This window comes from Heterodontus francisci, chromosome 35 (genome assembly GCF_036365525.1).
Source record: "Heterodontus francisci isolate sHetFra1 chromosome 35, sHetFra1.hap1, whole genome shotgun sequence".
In the NCBI taxonomy this organism is placed as follows: Eukaryota; Metazoa; Chordata; class Chondrichthyes; order Heterodontiformes; family Heterodontidae; genus Heterodontus; species Heterodontus francisci.
Window position 1 is genome coordinate 51,171,808 of NC_090405.1, and position 12,740 is coordinate 51,184,547.

The 12,740-nt window shown below is 48.1% G+C and overlaps 1 protein-coding gene across 5 annotated transcripts in view; it reads right to left on the reverse strand.

Annotated features, from left to right (window-relative positions):
* Positions 1–12,740, reverse strand: part of tp53bp1 (tumor protein p53 binding protein, 1) — a 119,709-nt gene that overhangs the window by 76,475 nt on the left and 30,494 nt on the right. For 4 of the 5 annotated variants that reach the window (XM_068015552.1, XM_068015553.1, XM_068015554.1 and 1 more), the window contains exons 6-10: positions 11,557–11,709; positions 10,572–10,653; positions 7,354–7,538; positions 4,772–4,852; positions 3,121–3,235 (exon numbers count right to left, since the gene is read on the reverse strand). In XM_068015552.1, the coding sequence (XP_067871653.1) occupies positions 3,121–3,235; positions 4,772–4,852; positions 7,354–7,538; positions 10,572–10,653; positions 11,557–11,709 (616 nt within the window). The remainder of the gene's footprint in view (positions 1–3,120; positions 3,236–4,771; positions 4,853–7,353; positions 7,539–10,571; positions 10,654–11,556; positions 11,710–12,740) is intronic. The other variant, XM_068015555.1, reaches the window with a different exon arrangement.

Sequence of the window (12,740 nt, forward strand, 5' to 3'; positions counted from 1 at the left end):
CGTACGGTATCAAGGTGGGTAGATGGAGTTAAAATACAGATCAGCCACCAGCTAACCAAATGGTGAAACAGGTTTGAGGGGCTCAATTTCTGAACTTTTTTTTTTATTCATTCATGGGATGTGGGCGTCGCTGGCCAGGCCAGCATTTATTGCCCATCCCTAATTGCCCTCAAGAAGGTGGTGGTGAGCTGCCTTCTTGAACCACTGCAGTCCATGTGGGGTAGGTACACCCACAGTGCTGTTTGGGAGTTCCAGGATTTTCACCCAGCGACAGTGAAGGAACGGCGATATAGTTCCAAGTCAGGATGGTGTGTGGCTTGGAGGGGAACTTGTAGGTGCTGGTGTTCCCATGCATCTGCTGCCCTTGTCCTTCTAGGTGGTCGAGGTCGCGGGTTTGGAAGGTGCCGTCAAAGGAGCCTTGGTGCATTGCTACAGTGCATCTTGTAGATGGTACACACTGCTGCCACTGTGCGTTGGTGGTGGAGGGAGTGAATGTTTGTGGATGGTGTGCCAATCAAGCAGGCTGCTTTGTCCTGGATGGTGTCGAGTTTCTTGAGTGTTGTTGGAGCTGCACCCATCCAGGCAAGTGGAGAGTATTCCATCACACTCCTGACTTGTGCCTTGCAGTTGGGGAGTCAGGTGGTGAGTTACGCGCCGCAGGATTCCTAGCCTCTGACCTGCTCTTGTAGCCACGGTATTTATGTGGCTGGTCCAGTTCAGTTTCTCATCAACGGTGACCTCTAGGATGTTGATAGTGGGGGATTCAGTGATGGTAATGCCGTTGAATGTCAAGGGGAGATGGTTAGTTGCTCTCTTGTTGGAGATGGTCATTGCCTGGCACTTGTGTGGCGCGAATGCTACTTGCCACTTATCAGCCCAAGCCTGGATATTGTCCAGGTCTTGCTGCATTTCTACAGACTGCTTCAGTATCGGAGGAGTCACGAATGGTGCTGAACATTGTGCAATCATCAGTGAACATCCCCACTTCTGACCTTATGATGGAGGGAAGGCCATTGATGAAACAGCTGAAGATGGTTGGGCCTAGGACACTACCGTGAGGAACTCCTGCAGTGATGTCCTGGGATGGAAATGATTGACCTCCAACAAGCACAACCATCTCCTTAGTATATTTGTTAACCATCTTCCTTTGTGCTAGGTATGATTCCAACCAGCGGAGAGTTTTCCCCGATTCCCATTGACTCCAGTTTTGCTAGGGCTCCTTGATGCCACACTCAGTCAAATGCTGCCTTGATGTCAAGGGCAGTCATTCTCACCTCACCTCTGGAATTCAGCTCTTTTGTCCAAGTGTGAACCAAGGTTCAACGCATATGGGGAGAAAGCAGGAGCAGGGTACTGAATTAGATGATCAGCCATGATCTTTTATGATTGGCGGAGCAGGCTCGAAAGGCCAAATGGCCTACTCCTGCTCCTATTTTCTATGTTACTATGCAATGAGGTCAGGAGCTGTGAGGCACTGATGGAACTCAAACTGAGGGTCAGTGAGCAGGTTATTGCTGAGCAAGTACCGCTTGATAGCGTTGTCTATGACACCTTCCATCACTTTGCCGATGATTGAGTGTAGACAGATAGGACAGTAATTGGCCGGGTCGGGTTTTCCTGCTTTTTGTGCACAGTACTTTTCTGGGCAATTTGCCACATTGCTGGGTAGATGCCAGTGTTGTAGCTGTATTGGAACAGCTTGGCTAGGGGCACGAGACAGGTTGTGGAGCACAGGTCTTCAGTACTATTGGCGGAATGCTGTCAGGGCCCAGTGACTTCAGCCATTTCTTGATATCACGTGGAGTGCATCGGATTGGCTGAAGACTGGCAGCTGTGATGCTGGGGACTTCAGGAGGAAGCTGAGACGGATCATCAACTCGGCACTTCTGGCTGAAGATGGATGCAAATGTGAAAAATACTAAGTCAGTAGCGGCTGGACCTGAATTCCAGGTGTAGTGCAACACTGACACTCTCTCCGCATGAACAGACCGTCCAGAGCACCAACACCGGGCTTCTCTGACTTATTTACAATAATCAACAATGGTTTCACGGCCAACATTAGACTAGCTTTTTAATTCCAGATTTTATTAATTGAATTCAAATTTCACCATCTGGCGTGGTGGGATTCGAACCAGAGCATTAGCCTGGGCTCTGGATTACTAGTCCAGTGACATTAGCACTACACCACCGCCTCCCCCTACATGGCGATGGGGAAAGTGCAGGGGAGAGTGGGACTAATTGGATAGCTCTTTCAAAGAGCTGCCATAAGCACGATGGGCTGAATGGCCTCCTTCTGCACTGGATTATTCGATGATCCAACGCTGCACATTCCTGGTGAGGGTGGACCGCAGCTTGCTGTTTTCCCATCACTCCACCAGCTCCCCTATACTTGCCCTTCAACAGCAACAGCAGCTGAAAGAGCATTATTCACTGAGAGAATTCCCAGCAGCTTGCAAAGCCCTGCGGAGACAAAGCGCAACTGTAATCTCAGAGACAGGGACTCAGACCAGGCTGTCTGTGTGTGTGTGTGTGTGTGTGTGTGTGTGTGTGTGTGTGTGTGTGTGTGTGTGTGTGTGTGTGTGTGTGTGTGTGTGTGCGCGCGCACACACACGCACGCGCAGTGGGGGTATGTTCTCAGTCTTGTGTTCTCACCTCTCCCTATCTCTGTAACCTCCTCCAGCCCTGTAACCCTCCAAGATCTCGACGTTCTCCACCTCTCTCTCTCTCTCTCCTCCTTTGAGCAGTGGTTAAAACCACCCTCTTTGACCAGGCTTTTCTCTGCTTCTTTGCCTCAGTGTCAAATTTTGTCTGTTAAAGCTGCGATAAAACAGGAAGGTTTAGGGAGGGAATTCCAGAGCTTTGGGCCCAGGCAGCTGAAGGCACAGCTTACCAGTGGTGGAGCGATTAAAATCGGGGATGCTCAAGAAGCCGGAATTGGAGGAGCGCAGAGATTTCGGGGCTGGAGGAGATAGGGAGGGGCAAGTCCATGGAGGGATGCGATTCAGAGGATGGGAATTGTAAATCTGAGGCTTTGTCTGACCCTACGATCCACCAGATGCAGGTTTCACACGTCTATCGAGCAACTCAGTATTTTGAGCTCAGTTACCACCGCCTACTTACTCTGAAAGACTCTCCCGTACCAGTAGCTGATGCCCAGAAAGATGAAGGACCTGCAGGTGATCAACATGAGCAGACAAAACACTTTCATTTCCCACAGGAGCTTCTGCGTTGGGACCTGAGAGAGAAAAGCAGCAACAGGATGTTCAAGAGACAAGCTGGAAATGTACGGCAATTGTTGGGAAAGAGCCTGAGGGAGTCAAATTAATCAATAGCTCATCCAAAGGCTCAACTGATGAGTCCCACTGGGCCCCGGAGCCACTAGGAGCAGGAAAGTCCCATCTTTCGTCCGTAAACTCTGCTCAGGTACATGATCACCACCTGGACAGCAATAGCTTCATTACAATCACACATAATTTTACAGCCCGGAAACGGCCACTTCTCTCAGAGGGTCTACGTCATTGTTCCTGCTCAACACCAGCCTCCTCCCACCCTATCAGTAAATCCTCTATTTCTTTCCCTCCCATGTGTTTATCCAGTTTCCTCTTAAATACATCTATAAGTATTTAAGCACCTCAAGCACTCCCTGTGATAGCGAGTTCTACATTTCCTCCACTCTCTGGGTAAAGAAGTTTCTCCCGAATTCCCTATTGCGTTTATTAGTGACTATCTCACATTTATGTCCCTAGTTTCGGTCTCCCCCATAAGTGGAAACATTTTCTCTACGTCTACCCTAGTGAATCCCTTCAGAATTTTAAAGACCTCTATCCGGTCACCTCTCATCCTTCTCTTTTCTAGAGCCAACAACCCAGTCTGTCTGCCCTTCCCGATGGGTATAACCTGTCCACTCAGCCTGGCGCCAATACCTTGAGCACAAAAGAGCTCCAGATTGTAACGGGGCTCCTGGGAAAACAAACTTTAGCAAGTGAGGGTGTTCAGTACAATATCCCACAAGTAGAGAGAGAGACTTGCATTTATATAACTCCTTTCACAACCCCAAGTCATCCCAAATCTCTTTACAGTCAAATGACACAAAAACAAAATACTGAGGATGCTGGAAATCTGAAACAAAGACAGAAAGTGCTGGAAATACTCAGCAGGTCAGGCAGCATCTGAGGAGAGAGAAACAGAGTTAATGTCCTGGGTCTCGAGGAACAGCACCTTATGACGATCACAAATATCTTAATACTTTAGAAAGCCCACTGGAGTATAGAAAGTGCAGGGGTGAAGTAAAAAAAAATTAGAAAAGCAAAGAGAGGACATGAAAAATTATTGGCAGGTAAAATCAAGGAAAACCCAAAGGGGTGGCACAGTGGCGCAGTGGTTAGCACCGCAGCCTCACAGCTCCAGCGACCCGGGTTCAATTCCAGGTACTGCCTGTGTGGAGTTTGCAAGTTCTCCCTGTGACCGCGTGGGTTTCCTCCGGGTGCTCCAGTTTCCTCCCACAGCCAAATACTTGCAGGTTGATAGGTTAATTGGCTGTTGTAAATTGCCCCTAGTAGGTAGGTGGTAGGAGAATTGAGGGAAGGTGGGGATGTGGTAGGAAATATGGAATTAATGTAGGATTAGTATAAATGGGTGGTTGATGGTCGGCACAGACTCGGTGGGCCGAAGGGCCTGTTTCAGTGCTGTATCTCTCTATGTTTTATCAGTACATTATGAGCAAGAGGATAACTAAGAAAAGGGTAGGGCCCATCAGAGATGTACAACTTACGTGAGGATGCAGAAGATGTGGATAGGGTTCTTAATGAGTTTTTTGTCTCTGTCTTCACAAGGGAGAGGGCTGATGCAGACACTGTAGTTAAAGAGGAGGAGTGTGAAATATTAGATATGATCAGCATAATGAGAGAGGAGGTACTAGAGAGTCTGACATCCTTGGAAATGGATAAACCAGGACCGGATGGATTGCATCCCAGGTTGTTAAAGGAAGCCAGGGAGGAAATAACGGATGTGCTGAGGATCATCTTCAAATCCTCACTAGATACAGGTGAGGTACCAGACGATTAGAGGTCTGTAAACGTTGTACCGTTGTTTAAAAAGGGTGCGATGGATAGGCGAAATAATTATAGGCCGGTCAGTCTGACCTCGGCAGTGGGTAAATTATTTGAATCAATTCTGAGGGACAGGATAAACTGCCACTTAGAAAGGCACGGATTAATCAGGGATAGTCAGCATGGATTTGTGAAGGGAAGGTCATGTCTTACTAACTTAATTGAGTTTTTTGAGGAAGTAACAAGAAGGATTGATAAGGGTAGTGCAGTGGATGTTTTCTACATGGACTTTAAGGCATTTGACAAGGTACCACATGGCAGACTGGTCAGTAAAATGAAAGCCCATGGGATACAGGGGAATGTGGCAGGTTGGATTCAGAATTGGCTCAGGGCCAGGAAACAAAGGGTAGTAGTTGACAGATGTTTTTGTGAATGGAAAGCAGTTTCCAGTGGCGTCCCACAGGGCTCAGTGTTGGGTCCCTTGCTGTTTGTGGTATATGTTAATGATTTGGACTTAAATGTTCGAGACAAGATTGGGAAACTTGCTGATGACACAAAAATTGGCCGTGTAATTGATAGTGAAGAGGATAGCCGTAGACTCCAGAAAGATATCAATGGTTTGGTTGAGTGGACGGAAAAGTGGCAAATGGAATTCAATCCAATAAAGTGTGAGGTAATACATTTTGGGAGGGCAAATAAAGTGAGGGAATACACAATAAACAGGAGGATATTGAGAGGGGCAGAAGAAGTGAGAGACCTTGGAGTGCATGTCCATGGGTCCCTGAAGGTGGCAGGACAGGTAGATAGAGTGGTGAAGGAGGCATATGGAATGCTTTCCTTTATTGGCCGAGGTATAGAATACAAAAGCAGGGATGTAATGCTGCAACTGAATCAAACGTTGGTTAGGCCACAGTTGGAGTATTGTGTGCAGTTCTGGTCACCACATTACAGAAAGGATATAATTACTCTGGCGAGAGTACAGAGGAGATTTACAAGAATATTGCCAGGGCTTGAAAGTTGCAGCTATGAGGAAAGATTGGATAGGCTAGGGTTGTTTTCCCTGGAACTGAGGAGGCGGAGGGGAGACTTAATTGAGGTGTACAAAATTATGAGATGCCCAGATAGAGTGGACAGGAAGGACCAGTTTCGCCTGGCAGGGAGGTCAGTTACCGGGGACACAGACATAAGGTGATTGGTAGAAGGATTAGAGGGGACATGAGGAAATACTTTTTCATCCAGAGGGTGGTGGGTGTCTGGAATTCACTGCCAGGAATGGTGGTGGAAGCAGAAACCCTCAACTCATTTAAAAGGTACCTGGACATGTAGCTGAAGTGCAGTAACCAGCAAGGCTATGGACCAGGTGCTGGAAGGTGGGATTAGAATGGGTATAACATTTTTTTTTGGCTGGCACGGACACAATGGGCTGAATGGCCTCCTTCTGTGCCGAAACTGTTCTATGGTTCATCTTTTGACTGGGCACTTTATACAGCCTTCCGACTCAACGTTGAATTCAATCATTTTAGATCATAACTAATGCCCCATTTTTTTCACGGGTTTTTTTTTTGCTGGTTGCTTTTTCCCCCTCACCCCTTGTTTCTTTCTTAATCCCTCTGGTTTGTGTTTACACGGCTGCTATCCTGTCATTCACACCTCATCCAGACACATCTTTTCGTCCTTCACTTGTCTCATTGCCACCCGCTTTGGCTTTCTACCATGAAACCTTTTGTCACTGAATCCCTCCTCCCACCCCCATCATTAGCTCAATTCTGATACAAGGTCACTGACCTGAAACATTAACTCGGTTTCTTTCTCCACAGATGCTGCCTGACCTGCTGAGTGTTTCCAGCACTTTCTGTTTTTGTTACAACTAATGAAGTATTTTTGAAGTGTAGTCACTTTTGCAAGAAACACTGCAGCCAATTTGCGCACAGCAAGCTCCCACAAACAGCAATGTGATCATGACCAGATCATCTGTTTTTAGCTGTTGGTTGAGGGATAAACATTACCCAGGACACTGGGGAGAACTCTTCTTCAAAATAGTGCACAGGATCTTTTACATCCCCACCCCCCCACCCCCGAGGGGGCCAATGGGGCTTCAGTTTAACGTCTCACCCAAAAGATGGCACCTCCGGCAGTGCAGCACTCCCACAGTACTGCACTGGAGTGTCAGCCTGGGATTTTATCCTCAAGTCTCTGGAGTGAGACTTGAACCCACTCCTGACACAGAGGCAAGAGTGCTGCACATTGAGCTGCAGCAAATGGATTAAGTTCTGGATGTACACATGCCACACCGCGAGACACACACCTGATGGAGTCGGCTCCAGTACGTCCTCTTGTGAGGGGGCAATCTCGGAATGTTCCAGGTCCGGCTTAGGTGGGGGCTCCTCAATCCGCAGTCCAGAAGGCATCAGGAAATGGGCCATCACCTCCTTTCCAGCTCCCAGCTTATCCTGCCACAAGGCTGTGGGCACACCCGGCGTGACCGCTGACCTGCAACGTTAAACCTAGGTCAATTGCGAAGATCAGACCCACTTGCTGCTCTGAATTCAGCATGGCAGTGGGGCCCATAGATTTGTGCAGCAACTCGACCCGGGGAGAATGGGCAAGCCACTAGACTGGCAGGCGTGCTGCACCAAACACTGAGCTAGCAAAGTTGCCAGGTTAGGCAGATGGTTACCCAGCCTAGATTGGGGGCACACAGGCCCATGAGAGGGGGAGAAAGACGCAAACATATACTAGGCAAACAAGGGCCATCAGACAACTCTCTCACTTATTATCCAGTCATCCTTTTATTACTTAATCTCAGAATATTAGCAGCACTTGCCAGACCAGCATTACTGCCTGTCCCTTGTTACCTGAAGGAGGTGAGGACTTCAACTAGAACTGGTGCAGTTCTTTTAGGAGGAAGAATTGCATTTCTATAGTGCCTTTCACAGCCTCAGACCCTCCCAAAGCGCCTCACAGCCAGTGAAGTTCTTTTCGGATGTCCTCACTGCTGTAATATAGGAAATGCAGCAGCCAATTTGTGCACAGCAAGCTGCCACAAACAGCAGTTCATAAATGGCCAGGTAAATTTGTTTCAGTGATGTTGGAGGAAGGATAAATATTGATCAGGACTCAGAGGAGAACGCCCCTCTTTGAAAAGTGCAGCGGAACCTTTGACATCCACCCAAGAGGACAGACAGAGCCTCGGTTTAATGTCTTATGCAAAAGCAGCACTTCTGACAGTGCAGCACTCCCCTCAGTATGGCACTGGAGTGTTAGCTGGGATTTTGTGCTCAGGTCCTTGGAGTCGGGCTGGAACCCAGAACCTTCTGACTGAGATGAGAGAATGCAATTATTACCCATCCCTCGCTTCCCACGGTGGGCACTGTTAAAGCTCTGCTGTCCGTGTGGTGGACAGGCTCCGAGGATGGAATTAGGGAAGGAGTTCCAGGATATTGATCGAGCAACGATGAAGGAAAGTTTATATAAGACCAAATCAGGATGTGTGTGTCACTCGAAGAGGAACCTGGAAGTTAATCAAGCAGGATTGTAGAGAACGAGACTACCTTGGTGAGACACCGCCACCCCATCGATATTCCCCTTCCACGAGCAAAGATCGCCTCATCATTTTGCTCAATAGTCTTCAATTCAAAATGCATTTAAAGTAATGCTGAACAACCCACGAACACTTCATGGAGCATAAAGGTTTTATCGCTAAGAGAACTGCCAAGTGTTGTCACAGCTGGTTCTGTTTCTATGGTTTCAGAGACACAATGGATCAACAATGACACCACTCACAATTCATTGTGGAATCACAGAATTTACAGCAATGGGAGACCATTCAGCCCATCGCATCTGTGTTGGCTCTGAAGCAGATACCTAGTCAGTCCCATTCCTCTGCCCTTTCCTCCATTCCCGCTCAGATATTTAACTTGTCCCTTGCAAAAGCCACGACTGATTTTGCTTTCAGCGCTGCTTCCGGTCGGATGCTTCATTCCCCGACAGGCCTCTGGTGTTGTACAGAGCCTTGCTCACTCCACCTGGACTATTGGGTTTAACCCACGAAAGGTACATTTGCCTTGGAGGGGGAAGGCAGCACAGGTTCCCCAGAATGAGACCAGGACATAACAAGTTAAGTTACGAGGACAAGTTGCATAAACTTGGCGTGCATTCCCTCAAGTTTAGGAGATTTAGGGAGTGAACCAAAATGTTTCAAATGTGAAAAGAATTCGATAGGACGGATACGATGGAACTATTTCCTCCAGTGGGTGAAATTAAGAACTAGGGGTCACAACTTTACAACTAGGGCCAGGTCATTTAGGAGTGAAATCAGGAAGCATTCTGTCACACAAAGTGGGGTGGAAATCTGGAACCCTCTCCCCCAAAAAGGCTGCGGATGCTGGGGTCAACTGGGGCAATCAGGACTGAGATTGATACATTTTTGTTGGGTAAGGGGATTAAGGGATATGCAGCAAAGGCAGGAGCTGAGGTGATCAGCCATGATCTGGTTGAATTGTGGGGCAGGCTTGAGGGGCTGAATGGCCTCCTCCTATGTTCCTGCATTTCCTTCTTTTGTTGAGAAGGAATATAAAACACATTCATTGTGGCAGTGCCACTATCTAAATGGCTCTGAATGCAATGTAATGTCAAGAAAGAAGGACTTGCATTTATTTTACACCTTTGAAGACCTCAGGCTGTTCCAAAATACTTTAGAGCCAATCAAGAACTTTCTGAAGCGTAATCACTGTTGTCATGCAGGGAAATGCAGCAGCATATTTGTGCACAATAATGCCATGATCTGTTTTTCAGTGATGGTTAAGGGATAAATATTGAGAATTTCAGGTGAAGGCCCAAGGCATGCAATGCAAACTGAGATTGAGTGTAAATGGGGGGGGGGGGGGGCGGGGGGGAAGGCTGCTTGCCTGCAATGGTGTAGCTAAGAGATCTTTTGACGCCAAGAATTGTTGGATTCTATTCCTTAGAAGTCGTTCTGTAACAGGTAACAGCAGAGATCTAACCACAGAGATAAATCCAGTCAAAAGCACACAAACAGGCCACTTGGCCCAACCTGTCTGTACTGGCATTTACGCTTCACACGAGCCTCGTCCCACCCTATCAGCATAGCTATCTAATCAGAGGTCAGTGAATGACCCTTGACAGCAATGAAATGAGAGGGGAACAATATTATAAAAGGAATAACTTGTTTAAACACGGTGTTCTTCAAAAAAAAAGGTAGTTTTAGACTTTCAGCCCATCAGTCTCGAACCAATTACAGTTCAAAGGTGAAAGGTCAGAGTCCCACTTGCACTGAATTCCCCTCCCCCACCTATACTGGAGACATGCTAGACAAATTCATACCAGATCCTCCCTCAGCAACACATCTGGCCTGGCCCAGCCCAGCCCACTGTGTACAGCCGGTCCGGGTCACAACCTATAGGCAAAGGAGCCAACATCAGCCACATAACAGATGGGAAAAGGTCATCCCCTCCCTCACTCCCCACATGGTCACACTTAAAAGCCTCTGTCCCACCAACATACCTCTCAGTGGGGTGTCTGGCTGCTGTAGCAGCTAAAGACTTGTCAGTTACTTTGAGTTCTGAGGCAGACCCGGCATTGGCGGCTGTGAGGAATGAGGAGACAGCAATGTTAAAGAATGGGTTTTTCTTTTTCCAGACAATACAGTGTATGTGGTAGAACTCTGCTCTTCCTGGTGGAACAATCACAATAGCAGCATGGTGCCACTTCCATCAAGACCCATACGATGGCACAATAGCCTCCGCCCGCTCGCCTAATCTTTCCCCCAGGAAGAGACGTCAACTTGCAGGGTTCCACCACTGGCATAAACACCATCCAGTAACCACAGCACGTGTTAGGCAGCACCGCAATACAGATACTCTGAAGGCCACAACTCCAATAACGGGACTCTCAGCAAACCCCCCCACCTCCCAGGGTGGGAGTCAATCACTCCCCGCCACCCCCACCCCAAGTGTTAACATTGTTGTATAGGTAAAATGCGGCAGTTATTTTGCACAGAGCAAGGACCCACAAAGAGGAGACAGATGAAGGAACAGTTATTCTGGTGGTTATGGGAGAATGCTAGCCAGGGTACCAAACTGGAGAGAACCCGCTCTTCATTTAATACTACCTTGGGATCAGGCAATCCGGGACCTCCATTTAACATCACTGCCAAAGGCTAATATCGCAAAACAGCGCAGCGCTCCCTCGGTCCTGACCCGCCGACAGCGCGGCGCTCCCTCGGTCCTGACCCGCCGACAGCGCGGCGCTCCCTCGGTCCTGACCCGCCGACAGCGCGGCGCTCCCTCAGTCCTGACCCGCCGACAGCGCGGCGCTCCCTCAGTACTGCACTGGAATGTCAGCCTGGATTCTGTTTTCAAATCTTGGGAGCTAGGGTAAATTCTTTGAAACACAGACAACAGAAAAGCTGACAATTTAAAAAGGACATTCTCCCAAGTATTAGCAGCATCAATAGTCTTCACCCATTCAATGGTCAACCACCTCCTACCAGTCTCTGGGTCCGTGCAAGAACTGTTGGAGGAGTCTACGGTCATCTCGTCACCACAATCAGCGCTCCCACTGGTCTCTTTGGTACTGTTCTCCGGATCACTGGCCTGGCTCGCGGACAATTCGAGCAGCCCCAAACCAGCCTGTGACGAGCCTGAAGGAAACAAAACACATTCACAAGATCATCATGGGTAAGGAAAGTTACGTGGCCCCTCTAACTTTACCCATCCAAAAGAGCTGAAGTCCTGTCCTAATTAATTCAAAATTTCTTACCTTGGGTTATGGGCATCACTGGCTATGCCAGCATTTATTGCCCATCCCTAATTGCCCTTGAGAAGGTGGTGGTGAGCTGCCTTCTTGAACCGCTGCAGTCCATGTGGGGTAGGTACACCCACAGTGCTGTTAGGAAGGGAGTTCCAGGAATTTGACCCAGCGACAGTGAAGGAACGGCGATATAGTTCCAAGTCAGGATGGTGTGTGACTTGGAGGGGAACTTGCAGGTGGGGGTGTTCCCATGTGTCTGCCGCCTTTGTCCTTCTAGGTGGAAGAGGTTACGGGTTTGGAAGGTGCTGTCAAAGGAGGCTTGGCGAGTTGCTGCAGTGTATCTTGTAGACTGTACACACTGCTACAGCCAATGGTTTCCCAAATGATTCCAGGGTTTAGTGCTCCATCTCTCCCTCTCTGGGCTTTCACGGGTATTAAACCTGTGCACCATTGTAATTTAATTCGAAACAACAACTTCCCGGATTAAACAAACAAAGTCCTTCTTAACTGATATCATTATCTTGGTCATTATCTCCCTCAATCCGCTAAAGGTACCAACTCCTTGCAGGGGGATGGTTGAGTGGGTGCCAGGCACTCTGATATGTCACCCCAGTGCCCATTCTTCATGTTCAAATCTGGTCAATTTGACTGTGGGGGGCATCACAAGCAATCTACATCTTGCTAGATATCTACACGCTCACACTTCCTAGTGGGGCTAGTGTGCAGCAGGCAGGATTGTGTTAAAGCCCAATGGAGGGGCTGGATCCATGGGAAACCCCTCGAACTGTTTCGGGAATATTTTGTGTGCTGTAAAATGTGAAAATGTATATGGCATGACAAATGAAACAGAAGGGTTGTGAGGCAACTCATAAATGTATTGAAGGAAACTGATCACTGTTTGTATTTTTTGACTTGGTGCTG